This window comes from Mustelus asterias, chromosome 1, assembly GCF_964213995.1.
Source record: "Mustelus asterias chromosome 1, sMusAst1.hap1.1, whole genome shotgun sequence".
NCBI lineage: Eukaryota > Metazoa > Chordata > Chondrichthyes > Carcharhiniformes > Triakidae > Mustelus > Mustelus asterias.
The window spans coordinates 6,734,348-6,757,807 of record NC_135801.1 but is presented as its reverse complement, the minus strand read 5'-3'; the positions used below and the strand labels follow the sequence as shown (position 1 = coordinate 6,757,807).

General features: G+C 46.9%; 1 protein-coding gene across 1 annotated transcript in view; it reads right to left on the bottom strand.

Moving 5' to 3' along the window:
- LOC144501431 (netrin receptor UNC5C-like) overlaps positions 1-23,460 on the bottom strand; it is a 354,204-nt gene that overhangs the window by 50,802 nt on the left and 279,942 nt on the right. Inside the window, exons 5-6 of the mRNA XM_078225178.1 lie at positions 11,667-11,847; positions 7,524-7,691 (exon numbers count right to left, since the gene is read on the bottom strand). Of these exons, the coding sequence (XP_078081304.1) occupies positions 7,524-7,691; positions 11,667-11,847 (349 nt within the window). The remainder of the gene's footprint in view (positions 1-7,523; positions 7,692-11,666; positions 11,848-23,460) is intronic.

Below are 23,460 nucleotides of genomic sequence, written 5' to 3'. Positions count from 1 at the left end.
TTAGAAGCCTGTGTCTAGGAAGGATTAATGAGCTTCCACTGTTCTAGTGGACAATTGTGTCTGGAGCCAGGTGACACGATGGTTAGTACTGCTGCCTCACAGCGTCAGGGACCCGGGTTCAATTCTGGCCTCGGGTCACTGTCTGTGCGGAGTTCGCACATTCTCCCCGTATCTGCATGGGTTTCCTCCGGGTGCTCCAGTTTCCTCCCACACTCCAAAGATGTGTGGGTTAGGTGGATTGGCCATGCTAAATTGCCCCTTAGTGTCAGGGGGGCTAGCTAGAGTAAATGATTATGGGGATAGGGGTTGGGTGGGAGTCAGGTCAGTGCAGACTTGATGGGCTGAATGGCCTCCTTCTGCATTGTAGGATTCTATAATTCAAACCCTTGCGTGAGGGGATTACCTGGGGCTGGGGAAGGGAGAGGGTGGCACGGTGGCACAGTGGTCAGCACTGCTGCCTCATGTGCTAACCACTGCCTCATGGCGCCAAGGATCCGGCTTCAATTCCAGCCTCGGGTCACTATCAGTGTGGAGTTTGCACATTCTCCCCGTGTCTGCGTGGGTTTCATCTGGGCGCTCCGGTTTCCTCCCACAGTCCAGAAGTGAGTGGGTTAGGTGGATTGGCCATGATAAACTGCCCTTTGATGTCAGGGAAATATAGTAGGGTAAATACTTGGGAGTTACGGGGATAGGGCCTGGGTGGGATTGTGCAGGCTCGATGGGCTGAATGGCCTCCTTCTGCACTGGAATGTGGCGACTAGGGGATTTCCACAGTAACTTCATTGCAGTGTCAATGTAAGCCTACTTATAACATAATAAATTAAAATTACGATTCTATAATTCCACTCATTGCTGGCCACCAGGGTTCCAGCTGAGACACTGGGTATTGAGCAGGACTGAAGGTAGATGTCGTGGTATTAGCTCCAACCTGCTCCATAAGGAAAAGGAAGATAAATGCCAGAAACCTGTGCCTGCAGCATTATATCAAGGACACAGGGATCGGCCTGGAATCACTTTCTTGCTCTGATATGCAAGAATTCTTAAACTAGCTGATACAAATAAATGATCCTCTATCCTCCCATCTCCATTAGGGTTGCCAACTCGGGTTGGATACACGCCTGGAGGCGTCATCATGTGACCTCCTGACCCTCCCCCACACTCCCACCATTGGTTCATCCCACCTTCCGACAGCCAATCACAAAGCCAATTATTACTCAGTTTTATCACCTGATTGGATGATATTTGACTGAGAGTGAACCAATCTCTTTTCCACCCCCATCCCTGATTTTCTTTTATACAAAGCTAGCAAGCTATGAAAATATGATCTCTTAAAATTATTTTCCCTCCTGGAGACCTGCTTTTAATTCCTGAAGGAGTTTGCACATTCTCCCCATGTCTGTGTGGGTTTCCTCCCACAGTCTGAAAGACATGCTGATTAGGTGCATTGGCCGTGCTAAATTCTCCTTCAGTGTACCTGAACAGGTGCCAGAGTGTGGCGACTAGGGGACTTTCACAGTAACTTCATTGCAGTGTTAATGTTAGCCTACTTGAGACACTAATAAAATAAACTTTAAAATACTTTTCTAGATCATAACTCACTTTCTAGAAAATCATTCTCCTCGACTGCCATCTGACATTCATGACTCTTATTTCAGATCTGTACTGTTTGTTTAGATGATAAGAAAGAGGAACAGGAGTAGGCCATTCGGCCCCTCGAGTCTGCTCCTTTACTGACCATTCCGCCAATGGGATTAATGTTTTTCTGTATATTCCATAAAAAACCCTTCATAAGTTTGAACACCTCTAATTTGAACCTCGCCTGCTCTGAGGAAAACAATCCCAGTTTTTCCAGATAATTTAAATATTATGTTCTAACACATTCCACTGATAATTCCCACCATGCATTCCATCTTGAAACTACTGAAAGAAATATTTTCATATTTAGAAATGGCAATTGAGTAAATAGTCAAAATAATCAAACTTCCCATGGGAAAGGTCCCTGTAAAGTCACCTCACTCAAGCTATAGGGGCGATTTCATGATCCAATGCCCCAGCAACCATCAACAGTTGCGAATTGGGAAGCTGTGAGCTCGCAGCTTGGGATTTTCCAAGACAAGTTTCCCAGGAACACTAGTCTCCACTGGTGTTGTGGCGGAATCACCTCTTACATAGGAACATAGGAATTAGGAGCAGAAGTAGACAATTTGAGCCTACTCCGCCATTCAGTCAGATCATTGCTGATCTCTCCTTGGTCTCAAATCCACCTCCCACCTGTTCCCCGTAACCCATGTTTGTTAGAAATGTATCCATCTCCTTCTTGAAACCATTTAATGATTCAGACTCCATCGCATCATAGAAACATAGAAGATAGGAGCAGGAGGAGACCATTTGGCCTTTCAAGCCAGCTTCGCCATTTGTCACAATCATGGCTCATCGTCCAACTCAGTAGCCTATGGGGCAGTGAGTTGCACAAATTCACCACCCTCTGCAAGAAGTAGTTCCTCTTCATCTCAGTTTTAAATCTCCCGCTTCTCAACCCACATCTGTGACCTCTTCAAGATTGCCCCTCAAGAAGAAACATTGGTCTCCATTTACTTTATCAATCCCTTTTAATATTTTATATATCTCGATCAGATCCCCTCTCATCCTTCTAAACTCCAGCGAGTGTAAGCCCAAATTGTTTAATTTTCCATCTCCAATTGCAACTTTCTAAGCGGACATCTCCACATATTTATTTTGCGCAGATTGGTGCCTTTGCACTGTGGCAAAAACAGTACTCACACACACAAGAATGTAGCGCAAAGGCACTCAATGCTCCTATATGGACTTCCAACTATCAAAGTTGTAGCCTCGCCTGTGCAAGAGAGCACCAAGGGTTCTCTGTTCAACTGTGATGGAGGGTTGGAGTCTAACAAATGTTGGAGGCAATGGAATTGCAATCCCAATGCCACTGGCTCACAGGAAGAAACCAGCTCTGAAGATTGAGGTGAATTTTGCTTCCCAGGGATTTGGGGCGGCACGGCGGCACAGTGGTTAGCACTGCTGCCTCACAGCGCCAGGGACCCGGGTTCAATTCACTGTCTGTGTGGAGTTTGCATATTCTCCCCATGTCTGCATGGGTTTCCTCCGGGTGCCCTGGTTTCCTCCCACAGTCCAAAGATGTGCAGGTTAGCTTGACTGACCATGCTAAATCTAGTGTCAGGGGGATTCGCAGGGTAAATATGAGAGGTTACGGGAATAGGGCCTGGGTGGGATTGTGGTCAGTGCAGACTCAATGGGCCGAATGGCCTCCTTCTGCCTAAAGTCTATTGGGACTCTAAAATTAAAGGGCATAGGTTTAAGGTGAGAGGGGAGAGATACAAAAGAGTCCAGAGGAACAATTCTTTCACAAAGAGGGTGGTGAGTGTCTGGAATGAGCTGCCAGAGGCGGGTACAATTTTGTCTTTTAAAAAGCATTTAGACAGTTACATGAGTAAGATGGGTATAGAGGGATATGGGCCAAACGTGGGCAATTGGGACTAGCTTAGTGGTAAAAATTGGGCGGAATGGACTAGTTGGGCTGAAGGGCCTGTTTCCATGCTGTAAACCTATCTGAGTCTGTGTCTATGACAATACCATCACACCACTGATACCCTGAGGGCACCCACATTGCTGTGGATCTAGAGTCACAGGTAGGCCAGACCGGGTTAGGACGGCAGATTTCCTATACATTTGTGAAATAGATGGTCTTCTATGACAATCCAGTCATTCCATGGTCACCATTACAGTTATTAGACCTTTATTCCAGATTTATTGAATTAATTTTTCCTTAGTGGTCATGGTTGGATTTGCACTCACTTCTCTGGGCCATTCGCTCAGGCCTCTGGATTGCTAGTCCAGTAACCCCTATGCTACTGGACCCCCTGGTGTAATTGGGGAAAATTAGAAGTAAAATTAAAAGTAGTTTTGCCTGGTAACAATACATCAGCTTTCTGCTTCATACCTCTATGGAATACAGATTGATGAATGAGGTTGCTAATGCTCAACGTGGCAGTCTGGTAGGATGCCAAGACATGAGGATTCAGACACCAGTAATCTCTACATTAACAAGTGGTGTACGGGACTCAAACAATAAGCCTTTGATCTACAGATATCCCAGTGATGTAGCCATAATGTCTTAAGCTCTGACAAAAGCTGTTGGATCAGATAATATCACTTTCCCTTAACTCAAATATTAGCATGTTCCTGTCCTATCAGACCAGGGACCTATCGCCAATAGCTCAAGTTTCTCTGGGAACACGCAGTGGATGTGATGGGATAGATTCTCAAATCATCTATCCTACCCCGTCTGGGGAATCCCAAAATCAGTTCTCGCATAACCAATTGATGCCTGCTGTAACATGAAAGGTTAATGGAGTAGGATTTCATTTTCACCTGCTGGGCGGAGGAGCAGTGGCCAATTAAGAGTATGTAATCAATCCAATAGGGGTTTCACCCACCAGTCAAAGAATCCGCACAAAACCCCTGTCAGCTCCAAGTGCCCAATAGACATAAAGGTTTGCAGCATGGAAACAGGCCCTTTGTCCATTCCGCCCAGTTTTTACCACTAAGCTAGTAACAATGGCATGGTCTATCAGGCACTTGCTTGGCCACCATCAGGTCTTCCCCAGGATTCAGGACCCCGGTGATGAAAGTCCTGCCCATTGAGAGCTGTTGGCCAATCAGAGATAGCCGCTCTCACCATCTGAAAGGCACAAATCAGGAGTGTGATGGGATACTCTGCACTGGCCAGGATGGGTGCAGCTCCAACTAAACTCAAGAAGCTCAACACCATCCAGGATAAAGCAGTTTGCTTAATCAGCACCCCATCTATCAACTTAAATACTTATTCCCTCCACCATTGGCACTCAGTGGCAGCAGTGTTTACCACATAGAAGATGCACTGCAGCAACTCGCCAAGGCTCCTTCAATAGCACCTTCCGATACTGCGACACTATCACCTAGTGTCATGGAAACACCAGCGCCTACAAGTTCCCCTCCAAATCAACACCATCCTGACTTGGAACTACATCACGTTCCACATGGTAGCACAGTGGTTAGCATTGCTGCCTCACAGCGCCAGGGACTCGGGTTCGATTCCCGGTTTGGGTCACTGTTTGTGAGGAGTTTGTATGTTCTCCCCGTGTCTGTGTGGGTTTCCTCCGGGTGCTCCGGTTTCCTCCCATAGTCTGAAAGATGTGCTGGTTAGGTGCATTGACCCGAACAGGCGCCGGAGTGTGGCGACTAGGGGAATTTCACAGTAACTTCATTGCAGTGTTAATGGTAAGCCTGTCTTTATCTTTAACTTTACTTTCACTGTCGCTGGGCCAAAATCCTGGAACTTCCTCCCGAACAGCATCATGGGTGTACCTGCACCACATGGACTTCAGCGGTTCAAGAAGACAGCTCACCACCACCTCCTAAAGGGCATTTAGTGATGGGCAATAACTGCTGGCCTAACCAGTGATGCCCACATCCCATGAAATAATAAAATGATGCCGTGTGAGAACCATGCAGCATTGAATCCCTGAGCCACCATGACATTGCAGTGGTTTCAGGGGTAATGGATGTCAATTGGCTTGTTAGTTATCCCAATTGACATCCCACTGCTGGTGGCCAAGAAGCCCATGTCAGTCCCTTCTGTCCTCTGGGTTAATGGTGGGGTGGGGTGAGGGTGGTTTTGCTGCCACTGGGAGACTGAGTGGAGGCCTCTCCCATGGTTAACTGGGCCCAGCCGCCATGTTTCCTTCCACAGGTGAGGGGGTGGCTTAAATTCAGACCTAATAATACATCTGCGGTGTTGAAAATGATTGAAGGATCAGGTCGACGCAGAGAAACTATTTTCTCTGACAGAAGACTGCAGAAGAAGCGGATGTGAGCTTAAGATTAGAACCAGGTCATTGGGAGTGACATCAGGATGCACATCCAGACTCAGGGCTGACTGGAAATCTGCAACTCTCTACCTAAAAATCTGTGGAGGCTGGGGGAGGGGGGAAGGGGTTCAACTAAAAAATAGTAAAAACTGGTAGATTATTTTGTTCGGCAAAGACTATTGAGACACAGGGCGGGATTTTCCAGCCTCGCTCATCCTGAAGCTGTAAAATCCCGCCCAAGGTCAATTGACCTTTCCATGGTCAGCCCCTCGCCCGCTCCGATTCCCGTGGCGGGCGGGACAGTATAATTCCTGTCGCAATTCAGGACAGGGAAACTGAGTTACTATACAGGACCATTAATGTACAGAACAAGAGAACTCTTAAATAATATGGACAGTATGGTGGCACAGTGGTTAGCACTGCTGCCTCACAGCGCCAGGGACTCATGTTCAATTCCAGCCTCAGGTGACTGTCTGTGTGGAGTTTGCACGTTCTCCCCATGTCTGCGTGGGTTTCCTCCAGATGCTCAGGTTTCCTCCCACACTCCAAAGATGTGCGGGTTAGGTTGATTGGGCATGCTAAATTATCCCATAGTGTCAGGGGGACTAGCAGGGTAAATATGTGGGGTTACGGGGCTAGGGCCTGGGTGGATTGTGGTCGGTGCAGGCTCAATGGGCTGAATGGCCTCCTTCTGCACTGTAGAGATTCTATGGGATTCTATGGAATATCAAAAGTAGACAAATAGAGTTCTTCAGACATCTTATCCGTGCAGAAGGGTTAGGGCGCTCACTCAACACTGGAAGGATTAATGGAAGAAGAATGAGAGATGGACAGTGAAGGAAGAAACTGGACACTCAAGACTGGCGTAACCAGAATTCCAGGCCATCCAATGTTGCTCTGATTGAAAGACCATGATTGTCTCTGCCACTCGGCACGACACTTCGATGACAACGATACATATCACCCAAGATCTACCTGAATGGCAGAATAGGCTTGAGAGGCTGAATGGCCTCCTCCTGTTCTTAGATTCCTAAATCACCGCCACTTCCTGATCTTCATCCCACTTACCTCAGAGCAGTGAAAATTGGGCAGGGTCTAGAAAGGGCAGATGATTTGTTAAATTGTTGTCCAGTCAGCAATAACAAAATTCTCCCCCAGTGCCTTTTAGGGGGCACTGCAAGTCAATTACTTTGCATTACTAGACAATAAGTGCCATAAATCAATAGTCTAGTACAGAATTAATGTCTCATATAAGCACGGCAAGTCAATTGCTTAGTATACTCTTACACGATAACAATCTAATCTGAGCACTAATCAATAGTCCAGTATAGACACCACGAGAGATGAACCTTTATCAAAAACTGCAAGACAGATAGAGTATTCTCACATCGAAATGATGGTTGACGTGAAATGCAATCACTGTTTCAATGGAAGAGCTGCCCCGTTTAATTTAGGTGGGACAATGTCTGTGTTGAAACAGAAGACAAAGGAATTCTGAATGAATGCGTCACTCCGTTCTGCAAACTAACATTCAAAAAGGATCAAGCTGTGAGGCATGGGGATGAGGAAATAATATTCCGCCGGGCGGTGAGATGCAGCGGGTGCTCTGAGTCTGTCGAGGTTCACATTTACCAGGGCACATGGTGGTGCAGGCGATTTTCTGGACGCCCAGTCCCTCACAGAAGGCCCCTCCGTTGAGTGGTGCGGGATTGGTGCAGGTGCGTGTGCGCTTCTGATAGCCCCGTCCGCATCGGCTGTTACAGACGGACCACTCGGTCCACGTCGACCAGCCCCCGTTAACTAGGAGAGAGAGGAGAAGGGAAGAGGGTGAGATGTTTGCCAGGATTGAGAACCAGAACGCAAAAACTCCAATTCAACGTACCTTGATCCATACCAAGAACATCCAAACCCCAAATTGCTGATTGTCATGAAGGATAACGAAACGTCGTTAATAAGTCACATATTCCGAACATTGTGAGGCTATAATCATTCAAAAGATTTTTTTTTTGAGGGGTCAAATACTGAAATATATTAAAGGTAAAGAAAGACCTTTTATGCTTTTTGGATGTTCCAAAGCTTTGCATAGAAGTTATTTTGTTTGAAATGTTGTTTTGCCTGAAATGTGGTAACCATTTTCCACACAAGCAGTGAGCCAACTGCCCAGATTATTTTTTTTCCATACAGTCCCTACAGTAGAGAACAAGGCCATTCGGCCCATCGAGTCTGTACCGACCACAATCCCACCCAGGCCCTAAATCCGTAACCCCACGCATTTACCCTGCCAATCCCCCTGACACTAGGGTCAATTTATCTTGGCCAATCACCCTAACCCGCACATCTTTGGAGTGTGGGAGGAAACCGGAGCACCCGGTGGAAACCCACGTAGACACGGGGAGAATGTGCAAACTCCACACAGGCAGTGACTCGAGGCCGGAATTGAACCCGGGACCCTGGCACTGTGAGACAGCAGTGCTAACCACTGTGCCACCCTGCCGTGATGTTGATTTTAGTGATGTTGGTTGATAGATCAATACTGGACGAAGACACCAGGAAGAACTGCCCTTCTCTCCTTTAAACTGGTGCCATTGCATCTTTTAAAATCAATAACCTTGTTATCTGCAGCAGAAAAACCTGGTACCTGTTGTAATGTCATTATCCTCGACGATAATATCCTGGAAAATTCTCTCAGTGTTGGGATTGTGGAGGCTGTGCGATACTGGGCAGCAACCTTATTGGCTTTTTTATTTACTAGTCACAAGTAGGCTTACATTAACACTGCAATGAAGTTACTGTGAAAATCCCCCAGTCGCCACATTCCGGTGCCTGTTCGGGTACACTGAGGTAGAATTTATCATGGCCAATGCACCCTAACCAGCACGTCTTTCAGATGGAGGTGTGGGAGTAGGCACAATTACTCCAACAATGAGCCAGCATGGGCATGAAGGGATGAATGGTCTGCTGTGCTGGAAGTTTCTATGATCCTCCAACACTGCCTGCGACTGTAGAAGTGACCGGCACCGTCAGTCTTTTCAGCCTCTATGTCTTTCCAGGTTACGGCCAGGAACGCTGTGGCAGCAACCAGTTTGCTGCCCTTTGACATGGCAGGGATGGGCAGAGAGTAATGATTAGGGTCCAGCCACCTTCCCCATTGAAGGGTTTTCACCGACACACGTGGGGGGGGAATTCACACACTGAGAAAAGCAGGTCCCAATTTCCCACCCCTGCGGGCGGGTCTTCCTGCAGTGGAGGTGGCTCTCTGTTGGGATCTTCCAGTCCCGCCAAAGTCAATAGCGATTTACATTCCTCGCCCGTGCTCAATTTCGACGGGACTGGAAGATCCCGCTCGTGGAAAGGACCGGAAAATTCCGTCCGCGGTTATAGGAGTGATCGCACAGAAATGGATTACGTGCAGAATAACAAAGGCGTGGAAAATGATCTACGGGGCAAGTCGGAGAGTGGAATCTGTTTGTCATTGGCATTTACAGCCTGCTTTTCCTCTCCCTGCCTGGAATATCATTGTACATAAAGTGTTCTTGGGGCAGCTATTGCTCGGGAGATTAAATTCGGATTACATATTGCCAGTAACTGGATTATTTTAATAAGATAACACGTAACATTCCAGCACTTTCACAGGCTGCTTTTTCAGAGGTGAAGTAAGGACTGCAAGAAGCCCTGCTAAATCAGGAGCAATATAATCGAGAACAAGTTAAGCAAAGCCTTTAATCCATTTTCTAAATAACTCCACTTTGAGGCAATCAGATGTCACTAATGGTACATCGAGTTTTTGAACTAAGACGCTAAATTATCTCCAGGCAAGACTGTCAGTCAGTGATATTACTGATGTGAAAACGCAGGGAACTTTCAATTTATCCTCATTGAAGGGTTAGATTTGTGATACGACATGACAGGATTACCACAATTTAATTTGTAGCTGATTACCTGGAAATAACACTTCAATAAAACTCAGACAATCATTTAATTGCGGGATTCGAGATAGCATAATTAACTGAAATTTAATCACTTGGATTCCAAAGTATATATATCTTCCTTTATAATGCATTAAAGGTCTTTTGTACGGTGCACACTTCCTGTAATATCCCCTGTAATCCATTTCCCCTTTAAAGTCTTCTGACTTGAGAGATAATCCCGCACATTTTCATTACACTGCGCCTCACTCTCTTGTTTTCATTACTCTCAGTGTTATCTCTCCCGTGTTGTCTTTGTGTTGTGCACTTTCATTGTCTTGTCTGATCACTCCCGGGTGTTCAGACTAAAGCTTCAGAGCAACATGGAGGAGGTTGGACCCTCAACCATGCAAGGTGCTGGCCCACTGACACGCTAACTGGCACTCACGCACCAAACTCCCAGCTGAGGACGCAGCTTTTTAAAAATTCATTTGTGGGGACCCTGATATTTTGGCACCCATAAATTTTGCCTAGGTTTGCACATTGAAGAGAACACTCCAGTTGCCCTTGGCAACTAGGGATGGGCAGTAAATGCTGGCCAGCCAGTGACGCCCTTGGCATTTAAGAGGGCAGTTGAGAGTCAACCACATTGCTCTGAAGTCACATATAGGCCACACCAGGTAAGAAGGACGGCAGATTTCCTCCCCTAAAGGGCATTAGTCAACCAGATGGGTTTTTCCGACAGTCATCAATGGTTTCATTGTCATCAGTAGATATTTAATTCCATATTTTTTCACTGAAATCAAATGCCACCGTCTGCCGTGGTGGGATTCGAACCCAGAATGTTAGCTGAGCTTGTGGATTAGTAGTCTAGCGATAATACCACTCGGCCACCGCCTCCCCTCCACTGTGTTATGGAGTGGAGCTCAAAGATGGACTGATGTCTAAATATATCATCTCTCCGGCAACTCCTGCAAACAAGTCAGTCAGTGCCAAATACGGTGCTTTGCATTAGGGGAGATCCAGAGAGAGACCCTGATGTTTTGGCGCCCATAAATTTTGCCTAGGCTTGCACATTGAAGAGGACACTCCAGTTTTGCTGCCGAATATTAGCACAAAACAAGGGACAGGCTTAACTCAGAGTTGAGAAGCATGTTGGATAACATCTTCTGACGAGATGGAAGACTTGACACAGTTTTCATTATTCTGTATTTTCTTGTCTTTTCATTACTCTGCCTTGTAGAAACACAGAAACTAGAAGCAGGAGGAGGCCATTTGGCCCTTTGAGCCTGCTCCGCCATTCCTTTTGATCATGGCTGATCATCAAATTCAACATCCTGATTCCCCCTTTTCCCCATATCCCTTGATGCCTTTAGCCCCAAGAGCGAAATCTAATTTCTTCTTGAAATCTCACAACTTCTTTGTTTTTGTTACTCAATTTGTTGCAGCATTGTGTAATAAAACACTCATAGAATCCCTACAGCGCAGAAGGAGGCAATTCAGCCCATCGAGTCTGTACCAACCCCAATCCTACTCAGGCCCTATTCCCATAACCCCACATATTTACCCTGCTAATCCCCAGAAACTAAAGGGTTAATTTAGCACGGCCAATCAACCTAACCAGCACGTCTTCCGGACTGTGGGAGGAAGCCGGAGCACCCGGAGGAAACCCACGCAGACACGGGGGGAACGTGCAGACTCCACACAGATAGTGACCCGAGGCCGGAATCGAACCCGGGTCCCTGGCGCTGTGAGGCAGCAGTGCTAACCATGGTGCCACTGTGCCGCCCGTTATGTGTACAGTCTTTGCAGATGATGTATCTGTCAATGGTTATGGTATCCTCTGCGTCGGTGCAGTGTGTTAACTTACCATAGACAATGACAGTAGCTGTGGTGCTTCTCCTTCTGGCCACTATATTTTTGGCGACACATGTGTAGTTTGCGGTGTCAGACAACCGGGCTTGTTTGATGATCAGATTATGGTCAATGGTCAGGTAAAAGTTTCGATCCTGGACTGGGTCAATAACCTCTTCGTTCTTCAGCCACTCCACCTTGAATTTAAGAGATTACATTGCACTGTGACACTTTGTAAACTCTAAAACCTTCAGGAGTAAATGTAACCAGGCACAACACAATCGCATTAATTCAAACATATTCGCAGTGTCATCAACAAATGTCTTAATCGAAGTCTCGTAGCTCCCATCAGTAATCAGATGTAGAGTAGAATCATTCTCAATAAGAGCTGCCCAAGATTGAATCCAAATCACTCCTGAATTTGTCACTGGGTGGAATTTTCCTGTCCTGCACGTCATGGGAATCGTAACGGGCAGGATACGTACCATACACAGGTCCATCGACCTCGGGCAGGATTTATAGAATCCCTACAGTGCAGAAGGAGGCCATTCGGTCCATCGGGTCTGCACCGACCACAATCCCACCCAGATCCTATCCCCGTAACCCCATGCATTTATCCTGCTAGTCCTCCTGACACGAAGGGGCATTTTAGCATGGCCAACCCACCTAACCCGCACATCTTTGGACTGTGGGAGGAAATTGGAGCACTCGGAGGAAACGTACGCAGACACGGGGAGAACGTGCAAACTCCACACAGACAGGGAATTGAACCCAAGTCCCTGGCGCTGCGAGGCAGCAATGCTAACCACTGTGCCACCGTGCCGTGCTGCTCTTGGGACGAGTGAGGCCGGAAAATCCCGACCATTGTCTCTAAGCATCCAAATGAACGATCCTTTAAATGAACGATCCTTTAAAACAGAGATGAGGAGGAATTTCCTCAGCCAGAGAGTGGTGAATCTGTGGAACTCATTGCTGCAGAAGGCTGTGGAGGCCGGGTCATTGAGTGTCTTTAAGACAGAGATAGATAGGTTCTTGATTAATAAGGGGATCAGGGGTTATGGGGAAAAGGCAGGAGAATGGGGATGAGAAAAATATCAGCCATACTTGAATGGCGGAGCAGACTCGATGGGCCAAGTGGCCTAATTCTGCTCCTATGTCTTATGGTCTAAATACCTTGCACTTAGTAAAACAATCTAAGCCTCCTTTGATCTCAAACTGTCAAACCACCCAGGCTTACTGACAGGCAGAATTCAACGCAGGTCACATGACTCTACCTTCATTAATCTTAAACTTAAAGACACATTTCCACAACACAATGTAATGATGCACACAGCAGACTCTGTCAGGAACACAACGAGTATTTATTAACAAGGACAAACAAAGGCCGACATCTCCACCGATTGCCCTGGAACAGCCCACTGGCTGCACCAGTCCCTACGTGTCTACTGCATGGTTTCTCGGTGGCTTCTACCTAAGAGAGGACTCCACCCCCCCCAGGGTGATTACCCACTCTCATCCCAATTGGTGCCCCAAGACAGGTGATTCTTATTCTGCTGTGTTGCCCTTAAAGGGACGATCAGCACAATCACCCCACACCTAATCATCCGATAAACCTCACAATGGTACCAGATTCATTGGCAGCGCGGTGGCACAGTGGTTAGCTCTGCTGCCTCACAGCGCCAGGGACCCGGGTTCGATTCCCGGCTTGGGTCACTGCCTGTGTGGAGTTTGCATGTTCTCCTTGTGTCTGCATGGGTTTCCTTCGGGTGCTCCGGTTTTCTCCTACAGTCATGCTGTTTAGGTCCACTGGCCGTGCTAAATTCTCCCTCAGTGTACCTGAACAGGTGCTGGAGTGTGGTGATGAGGGGATTTTCACAGTAACTTCATTGCAGTGTTAATATAAGCCTACTTGTGACTAATAAATTACTTTTTGTTCAGAAGCACCTTTGGACTTCCTCAGGGTGGTAAAATGTGCTGCTTAAATGTAAATCATCTCTTTCTAATTTGCCAAATTCACGCCATGGGCACAATAATTTTGGGTATATCTTACCAGTGACCCTACTTTATTTTCTATGTTCCCTTTGAGTCTGGCTGTTGACATTAATCAAATTACATTGCTGCTCCTCTCACAGTTGAAACCTAGGATACTGTAAACCGGCCGTCGGTCCCTGAACACAAACATTTCACCTTGAGTTATTTGCTGGCGATGGGTTTTGAAGTTATTAAACAAGAGTCTCAGGACAATTGTGCACCGTGTGAGGCCCACATTTTATTTCCCTTTTTTTTCCCAATGCGATTCCTTTTTTATCTGCCTGAAAAAAAAGATCTCTTTATCTTCGCTGAGGTTGGAAAGCTCTCAATAATTAGCCGGTAACAACGTTGCTTCTTTAAATAATTATCCGATTGATCAAACGCTAAAATTTGCCCTTAGTTTCCTTATTTCCTTGCCCTACTGCTTTTTAACAAGGGTCTGTTCAAAGTGACGGCTGTACGAGGCCTATTAAGTTTTAATATTTTTATTGTTCAGTCAACTCTCACTCCGATCTCTCCTTTTTTTGCTGACAGTTGCACTTTCACCCTTTAACTTAGTAAGGCGTACAGCAATTTCATTCAGCTAATTAGAACAAATGCACCAATTATGTTAATACATCTCTAGTTGCCGATCAGCAGATAATTAGACAAAACACATCTGTCCCCTCACTCGAGGGACATGAAGGGAAAATGTGCTGCTCTTTAGGTGCAGTATCCAGGGACACAACCATTCTTTTTTAAAGTGTGTGTGTGTGTGTTTAACCGGTGCTGGGGTAATCTGTCGCTAATTATAATGTGCTTGGCCTGCACTTGCTGATAGACTCCAGCAGAGGACGACAGTGAGCCATTCCCGCATTCGGAAGGGCTGAAATGGTTCAAGAGAGATTTTCATTCATATAGCGCCTTTCGTGACCTCAGCACGTCCCAAAGTACCTCACAGCCGATAAAGAACATCTTGTTCTGAAGTGTTGCCACCGTTGCAATGCTAGTAAACTCCTCTAAATAGCAATCTGATCTTTTTTGGCAATGGCACAGTGGTTAGCACAGCTCCAGGGACCTGGGTTTGATTACCGGCTTGGGTCACTGTCTGTGTGGAGTTCTAAGCCCCTTCTTCAGGTGAGTGGGAATTCGTGTGGCTTTTGCTACCAAATAAACCTGTTGGACTTTAACCTGGTGTTGTTAAACTTCTTACTGTGTTTACCCCAGTCCAACGCCGGCATCTCCACATCGTGTGGAGTTCTCCCAGTGTCTGCGTGGGTTTCCGCCGGGTGCTCCGGTTTCCTCCCACAGTCTGAAAGACGTGCTGGTTAGGTGCATTGACCCGAACAGGCGCTGTATTGTGGCAACTAGGGAAATTTCACAGTAATTTCATTGCAGTGTTAATGTAAGCCTACTTGTGACTAATAAATTAACTTTTAATTGAGGAGTAAAATTTGGTTTGCAACATTGGGGTTGAACTCCCCTCGAAATAGTGAATCATAGAATACAATCCCTACAGTGCAGAAGGAAGCCAGTCGGCCCATCGAATTTGCACCGAATTTCCTACAGAGTATCTTACCCAGGCCCTCTCCCCCAGCCTATCCCTGTAACCCCACACATTTACCATGGCTAATTCCACCTAGTAAGAAGTCTCACAACACCAGGTTAAAGTTCAACAGGTTTATTTGGTAGCAAAAACCACTAGTGTTCGGAGCGCTGCTCCTTCGTCAGGTGAGTGGGAGTTCAATTCACAAACAGGGCATATAAAGACACAAACTCAATTTGCAAAATAATGATTGGAATGCGAGTCTTTACAAGTAATCAAGTCTTAAAGGTACAGACAATGTGAGTGGAGAGAGGGTTAAGCACAGGTTAAAGAGATGTGCATTGTCTCCAGTCAGGACAGTTAGTGAGATTTTGCAAGCCCAGACAAGTCGTGGGGGTTACAGATAGTGTGACATGAACCCAAGATCCCGGTTGAGGCCGTCCTCACGTGTGCGGAACTTGGCTATCAGTCTCTGCTCAGCGACTCTGTGCTGTCGTGTGTCGTGAAGGCCGCCTTGGAGAACGCTTACCCGAAGATCAGAGGCCGAATGCCCATGACCGCGGAAGTGTTCCCCGACAGAAAGAGAACACTCTTGCCTGGATGGACACGGATGCCATCATCTCACGTAAGAACACCATCCACCAGGTACACGGTGCATACTCTTGCAACTCGGCCAACATTGTCTACCTGATACGCTGCAGGAAAGGATGTCCCGAGGCATGGTACATTGGGGAAACCATGCAGACGCTACGACAACGGATGAATGAACACCGCTCGACAATCACCAGGCAAGAGTGTTCTCTTCCTGTCGGGGAACACTTCAGCGGTCACGGGCATTCAGCCTCTGATCTTCAGGTAAGCGTTCTCCAAGGCGGCCTTCATGACACACGACGGCGCAGAGTCGCTGAGCAGAGACTGATAGCCAAGTTCCGCACACATGAGGACGGCCTCAACCGGGATCTTGGGTTCATGTCACACTATCTGTAACCCCCACGACTTGCCTGGACTTGCAAAATCTCACTAGCTGTCCTGTCTGGAGACAATACACATCTCTTTAACCTGTGCTTAACCCTCTCTCCACTCACATTGTCTGTACCTTTAAGACTTGATTACCTGTAAAGACACATTCCAACCATTATTTTGTAAATTGAGTTTGTGTCTTTATATGCCCTGTTTGTGAACGGAACTCCCACTCACCTGATGAAGGGGCAGCGCTCCGAAAACTAGTGGCTTTTGCTACCAAATAAACCTGGTGTTGTGAGACTTCTTACTGTGTTTACCCCAGTCCAACATCAGCACCTCCACATCATAATTCCACCTAACCTACACATCTCTGGAGTGTGGGAGGAAACCGGAGCACCCGAAGGGAACAGAACGTGCAGACTCCGCACAGCCACCCGAGGCTGGAATCGAACCCGGGTCTCTGGCACTGGGAGGCAGCAGTGCTAACAACTGTGCTACCGTGCCAACCCAGTGCCATGGAACCTTTGACATCAGCCCAACTGGGTGGATGAGGTCACTGTTTAATCATCAGCCACATTGGAAAGGCAGCCACTACAACAGTGCAGCATTCCCTCAGTACTGTGCTGGAGTGTCAGTCATCCAGTTCAGTGCTCAAATCCTGGGTTGAATAGAACAGTACAGCACAGAACAGGCCCTTCGGCCCACGATGTTGCGCCGAGAATCTTTCTGATTCAGAAGAATGCTACCAACTGAGCCACAGCCTCTGCGTTCAGTCCATCGAGCCTGTTCTGCTATTCAACTGGAGCGGGATTAATCTGCATCTTCCCCCACCGCCCCCCCCGCCCTGGCCCTACCCCAGAGCATCAACAACTTTATTGGGCGAGAAAGTTCAGGATGTCCATTGCCATTGGTGTGAAGCATTGCTTCCCGACATCAACCCTGAGCGACTGAGCTCTAATCTTAAAGTTCATATAATCCTTACAGTGCAGGAGGAAACCATTCAGCCCATCGAGCCTGTGCACTGACAATAATCCCACCCTATCGCTGTAACCGCACGTATTTACCCCACTAATCCCCCCCAACACTAAAGGCCAATTTAGCATGGCCAATCAACCTAACACGGGGAGAACGTGCCAACTCCACACAGACAGTGACCCGAGGCCGGAATCGAACCTGGGTCCCCGGCACTGTGAGGCAGCAGTGCTAATCACCGTGCCACCGTGCCGCCCCAAAGTTATGCCTCTGATTCTGGGTTCCCCCCCCACCTCTTTCACCAGCGAAAATATTATCTGAATATTAGATAGAGTCATAGCGTCATAGAGGTTTACAGCATGGAAACAGGCCCTTCGGCCCAACTTGTCCATGCTGCCCAGTTTTTATCACTAAGCTAGCCCCAATCGCCTGTTTCTAACTTCCCCCAGCTTTCACATTTTGTGGATTTATAAGCGGAGTCTTATTTCCCCTGTTCAATCCTGGCCTTTGATTTAGAATCTGGCACCTAGCCAGGCAGTAAGTGTCACATTAATGTGGTTATATTGATGAAGATGCGGATTTCCAAGCGATCATAACTAACGATTATATCCATAATGGAGATCCATTGTGTTTAATTGCTTGGTTCGGGGCTCTGATCTTCCACTAGATTGCGACATGGATGTTACGAGCGATGGATGAGTTACTGATGAGGGGTTAGTTACCGGTGATTCAAGTACATTAGCAAACTGTTAGCATGGAGAATAACTCACTGAGAGGTTTAGGGTGAGATATACTCACAGTGCCGAACTCCCCACTATCTCAGCACAGGACAGGGAACCAGCTGGCAACACGTCAGATCAACGTACGTCGATGAGAGTATGGAGCAAAAACCACAGGGCAGGCAAAAGAAGTGAGGCCTACCCATTTCTCCATTAACAGTCCCACTGAGTGAGAATCTGCGTCAGAACTGGAATCGCCAAACACTAACCCTGCTGTCCGAATCTAAAGGATTTTTTAACTGGAACAATTCTGAATTCCCTCAGATACGGCTATTATCGGTGACTGGTCAGATTTATCAGGAATAACCGGTACAGAAAGATATAAACTCATAGAAATCATCCCTTTTGAATGATTGCCTTGGATCCCCTGTCACAGACTCTCCCCCCATCACGGACTCTACTCCCCCCTGTCAATTTTTAAAATTCATTTGTGGGACATGGGCATCACTGGCTGGTCAGCATTTATTGCCCATCTCTAGTTGCCCCTGGAGGGCAGTTGAGAGTCAACCACATTGCTGTGGCTCTGGAGTCACATGTAGGCCAGATCAGGTAAGGAAGGACATTAGTGAACCAGGTGTGTTTTTCCGACAATCGACAATGATTCCATGGTCATCAGCAGATGCTTAATTCCAGAGATGTTTTTATTGAATTCAAATTCCACCATCTGCCGGACTCTACTCCCCCCTGTTAATTTTTTTATTCATTTGTGGGACATGGGTGTCGCTGGCTGGGTCAGCATTTATTGTCCATCCCTAGTTGCCTTTGGAGGGCAGTTGAGAGTCAACCACATTGCTGTGGCTCTGGAGTCACATGTAGGCCGGGTCCCCAGAACATTAGCTGAGTTTCTGATCAATAGTCTAGAGATAATACCACTAGGCCATCGCCTTCCCAGACTGCTCGGCCTACCTGCACACTATCTCATCCAGAGATCTTTCACAATCTCTTTGATCCCAATGTGGGGTCCCAATCCTATCCGCTCTCTGTTGCAAAGACAGTCCATTGTGGTCACTTCTGTCACATCATTGTTCCTGTGCTGTTAACACCTCTCCTCCAAGACTGTGCCCCTCATAGGCACCTATGTCCAAGCAGCATACAGCATGAGTTTCTCTCAGTCTTTCTTCCTCTCTCTGGGCCACGGTCTCCTGCCTATGCCTGCTCCACTGTCGCTGGGGAATAAATCTTTATGTTAAAGTTTTAAGTTTATTTATTAGTGTCACAAATAGGCTTACATTAACACTGCAATGAAGTTACTGTGAAAATCCCCTAGTTGCCACACTCCGGCGCCTGTTCGGGTACACTGAGGGAGAATTTAGCACGGCCAATGCACCTAACCAGCACGTCTTTCAGACTGTGGGAGGAAACTGGAGCACCCGGAGAAAACCCACACAGACACAAGGAGAACGTGCAGACTCCGCACAGACAGTGGCCCAAGCCAGGAATCGAACTCAGGTCCCTGGCGCTGCGAGGCTAACCACTGTGCCACCCGAATACAGCCAGCTTCCTCGCTAAGGTCAATGAACTGGAGTGGCTCAGATGGGGTAATGGACGGGCGAGTAGGTAGAATCATAACATTTTTACAAAGCACTTTGAAAGCACAGATACCTTTATTTATATATAGATCGATATAATGGGCAAATTTTCACAGTAACTTCATTGCAGTGTTAACATCAGCCTACTTGTAACACTAATAAATAAACTTTAAAAAACTTTAATAATTATATACTGCATGTTACTAGGCAGCTTTATTGCTGTTTTGTATTTGTTGGCACATGGGCACACATTAATTTTCAAGTTAAAATGGGGTCATATTGGGAAATAGTTAATGAACCACGATTCTCAGGCTTAGCATTTGTTTTACTGCCCGTCTTTTCCAAATGCTTCATGCCTTCTTCCTGCTGAATGTCGGAAATAGATATTCCTTGGTGTTCAAAATCCTTTAGCTGGAGAGTTGCTGGGGTTTTGATTTTTTTGGCACAAGTTGCCCTTCCAGACCTGGACTTAGTCTTGTACAACTGCCCGATTGAAATCCCAGGGGTATGGCTGCCGGCGTACACATCCCAGCTGCGTGGAGGCATCAGTAGGAGCTGGAGAATCGTGGGACAGCGGTTTTTCCCTCACCCCTTTTGACGTGGGCGGGTGGCTTGGTAGGACAGACCCCCCCCACTCCCCCATAAACACCTCCCATATATCCTAAGTAAAAACTGGATAAACTGGATGCAGCAACTTCAGACGATTAGCCCTACCCTACCTCGACCCCCTTGTTTTCATTTCATTTCATTTTTAACTGCTCTCTACCTTTTATTTCTTCATTGTCTTTCTTCATTTTTCTTTCCCCCCTCACTCTTCCCCCCATTTTATCCTCCCTTTCCTTACCTCTTCTCCCCCTTTGCTTCCACTTTTTCTCAGTAAGAAGTGTCACAACACCATGTTAAAGTCCAACAGGTTTATTTGGCAGCACGAGCTTTCGGAGCGCTGCTCCTTCATCAGGTGAGTGCAGGATTTGTTTCACAAACAGGGCAATATATAGACACAAACTCAATTACAAGATAATGGGTGGAATGCGAGTCTTAACAGTTAATCAAGTCTTTACAGGTACAGACAATGCGAGTGGAGAGAGGGTTAATCTCAGGTTAAAGAGATGTAAATTGTCTCAAACCAGGACAGTTAGTGAGATTTTACAAGCCCAGGCATTTTTCTCAATTTTACCTCTCTCCCACCCATCTCCCCCCTCCCCCCACATCTTCATCTGTCACAGTTTACTCTTTGATTTTAGCTTCTCTGCCGTTTGGCCATTCACACCCTTTATTCTCTCTATGGGCTGCCATTAGCAGCCTTTCCCCTGGTTTCCGTGGCTATGACTCACCTTTCATTCCCTCCTCCTGCAGTAGGTGCAATTTCTCAGTTTCTCCCACTTTCTCTGCCTTTTAGCTTTGACAGAGGGTCATCCGGACTCGAAACGTCAGCTCTTTTCTCTCCTTACAGATGCTGCCAGACCTGCTGAGATTTTCTAGCATTTTCTCTTTTGGTCCCATATATCCTATCTGTAGCGAGGCAACATTTAAAAGTCTTTCTCCTCACAGTCCCCACTGTGACCACAAGGTGGTGTCAATGACTGCAAGTCAGCCAGCCCAGGAACAGGTCCCACCTTAATCAGGAATGTGGGAACACTGGGGTAATGGGAGTTCCTATCCCTCCTCTCCTTGACCCCTCCGCCCCGCAGCCCCATTCTGACATAGAAATCATAGAAACCCTACAGTGCAGAAGGAGGCCATTCGGCCCATCGAGTCTGCACCGACCACAATCCCACCCAGGCCCTACCCCCACATATTTTACCCGCTAATCCCTCTAACCTACACATCCCAGGACTCTAAGGGGCAATTTTTTAACCTGGCCAATCAACCTAACCCGCACATCTTTGGACTGACACGCCATTTCTTTCTGTGAACTTTTAAGCAGAGTGGGGAGTGATGGATAACAGGTGGCCTATCCAACATATTTTTAAGGTTAAAATTTAAGAGGTGGGGACCAAAGGGTGGGATTTTCTGGGTATTCCCAATGACTGCTAAAGGGGAAAATCGCTGAGGCACAGGAAGGCGCAGGCTGCTATAGATAAAAGCCAATCTGCAGCTTTGAAACTGCCCATACAGAGTGATGCACCATAAGCTGATGGACTGGGTTCTTTCTTGGTTATGATGTGGAGATGTGGCGTTGGACTGGGGTGGGCACAGTAAGAAGTCTCACAACACCAGGTTAAAGTCCAACAGGTTTATTTGGCAGCACAATACGCACCTCTTTAACCCGTGCCTGGCCCTCTCTCCACTCACATTGTCTGTACATTTAAGACTTGATTACCTGTAAAGATTCGCATTCCAACCATTATCTTGCAAATTGAGTTTGTGTCTGTATATGCCCTGTTTGTGAACACAACTCTTCACTCACCTGATGAAGGAGCAGCGCTCCGAAAGCTCGTGCTGCCAAATAAACCTGTTGGACTTTAACCTGGCGTTGTGAGACTTCTTACTTCCTTCTTGGTTGCTAGGCCGGTGTCTGGTGCCAGACGGTGGCAATCCAACATGTACGGCACTGAGCCCGTTCCCCGAGTGTGGCAACAGTGGCAATTATTTCGGCTCAACCTGGCTAAGAAGAGCCAACGCAGATGCACGACGCGCTGAATGGCTTCTGTCAGACCCCTTGCAAACCCCGCTGGCTGCATCGGTGCCAGCCTGTGGCAGACCCTCCAATGATAAAACCGGGGCTGTTATAGGAGGAAACCCCCTGATCTCTTCCAAACACCCTGACGTGCTGTGTGAGACAGTGGTGGCCATAGGAAATTCAGCACCCATCCCACCCCCCCACCCCCGCTCCAATTATCTTCAAAGGTTAAATGTAAACATTCCCAGATGCATTTCCATTTGGAGTCATTGGAAAATCACTGTACGGTGTTTCCAATTTGAATCTGAAGGAAAAGCGGCATTAGAAGCTATCAATTATTCAAGCTTCGCATCTCTCTTCGTCGCTTAATGGGAACACCTGGGTGAGGAACAAGCATTGTTTATTCATTCAATGAAGAAAAGATAATGCTCTTCAATATTTTAGTAATATGCAGATCCATGTCGGAAAAAGGGAAAACGTGTCTGAGGTTAAGGAGCAGACAATGTTTAATAATGAATAAGATCGGAGCCTTCACAGAAGTTTAAAAGAAAACCAGGTTTCTATCGGGAGGACACAGGGAGCAACCAGGTTTACATCACAAACTCTCTCTCATCTCAGCTCAGCTCTGTATTGTAAGAAGTCTTGATGTGGAGATGCCGGCGTTGGACTGGGGTAAACACAGTAAGAAGTTTAACAACACCAGGTTAAAGTCCAACAGGTTTATTTGGTAGCAAAAGCCACACAAGCTTTTGGAGCTGCAAGCCCCTTGCAGCTGAGTAACTCACCTGAAGAAGGGGCTTGCAGCTCCGAAAGCTTGTGTGGCTTTTGCTACCAAATAAACCTGTTGGACTTTAACCTGGTGTTGTTAAACTTCTTATTGTAAGAAGTCTCACAGGTTAAGGTCCAACAGGTTTATTTGGAATCTCGAGCTTTCGGAGTGCTGCTCCTTCATCAGGTGAGTGGAGAGGTAGGTTTCACAAACATGGCATATATAGACAGAGGCACAATTGCAAGACTCCCATTGCAATGGGAGTCTTTTCAGCTAAGCAGGAAAGGATGTCCCGAGGCATGGTACATCAGCGAGGCCATGCAGACGCTACGAAATTAGATGAATGGACACCGCTTGACAATCACCAGGCAGGAGTGTTCCCTTCCTGTCGGCGAACACTTCAGCAGTCAGGGGCATTCAGCCTCCGATCTTCGGGTAAACGTTCTCCAAGGCGGCCTTCAAGACACACGACAGCGCAGAGTCGCTGAGCAGAAACTGATAGCCAAGTTCCGCACACATGAGGATGGTCTCAACCGGGATCTTGGGTTCATATCACACTACATGTAACCCCCACCATTTGGCCTGAGCTTGCAAAATCCTACTAACTGTCCTGGCTTGA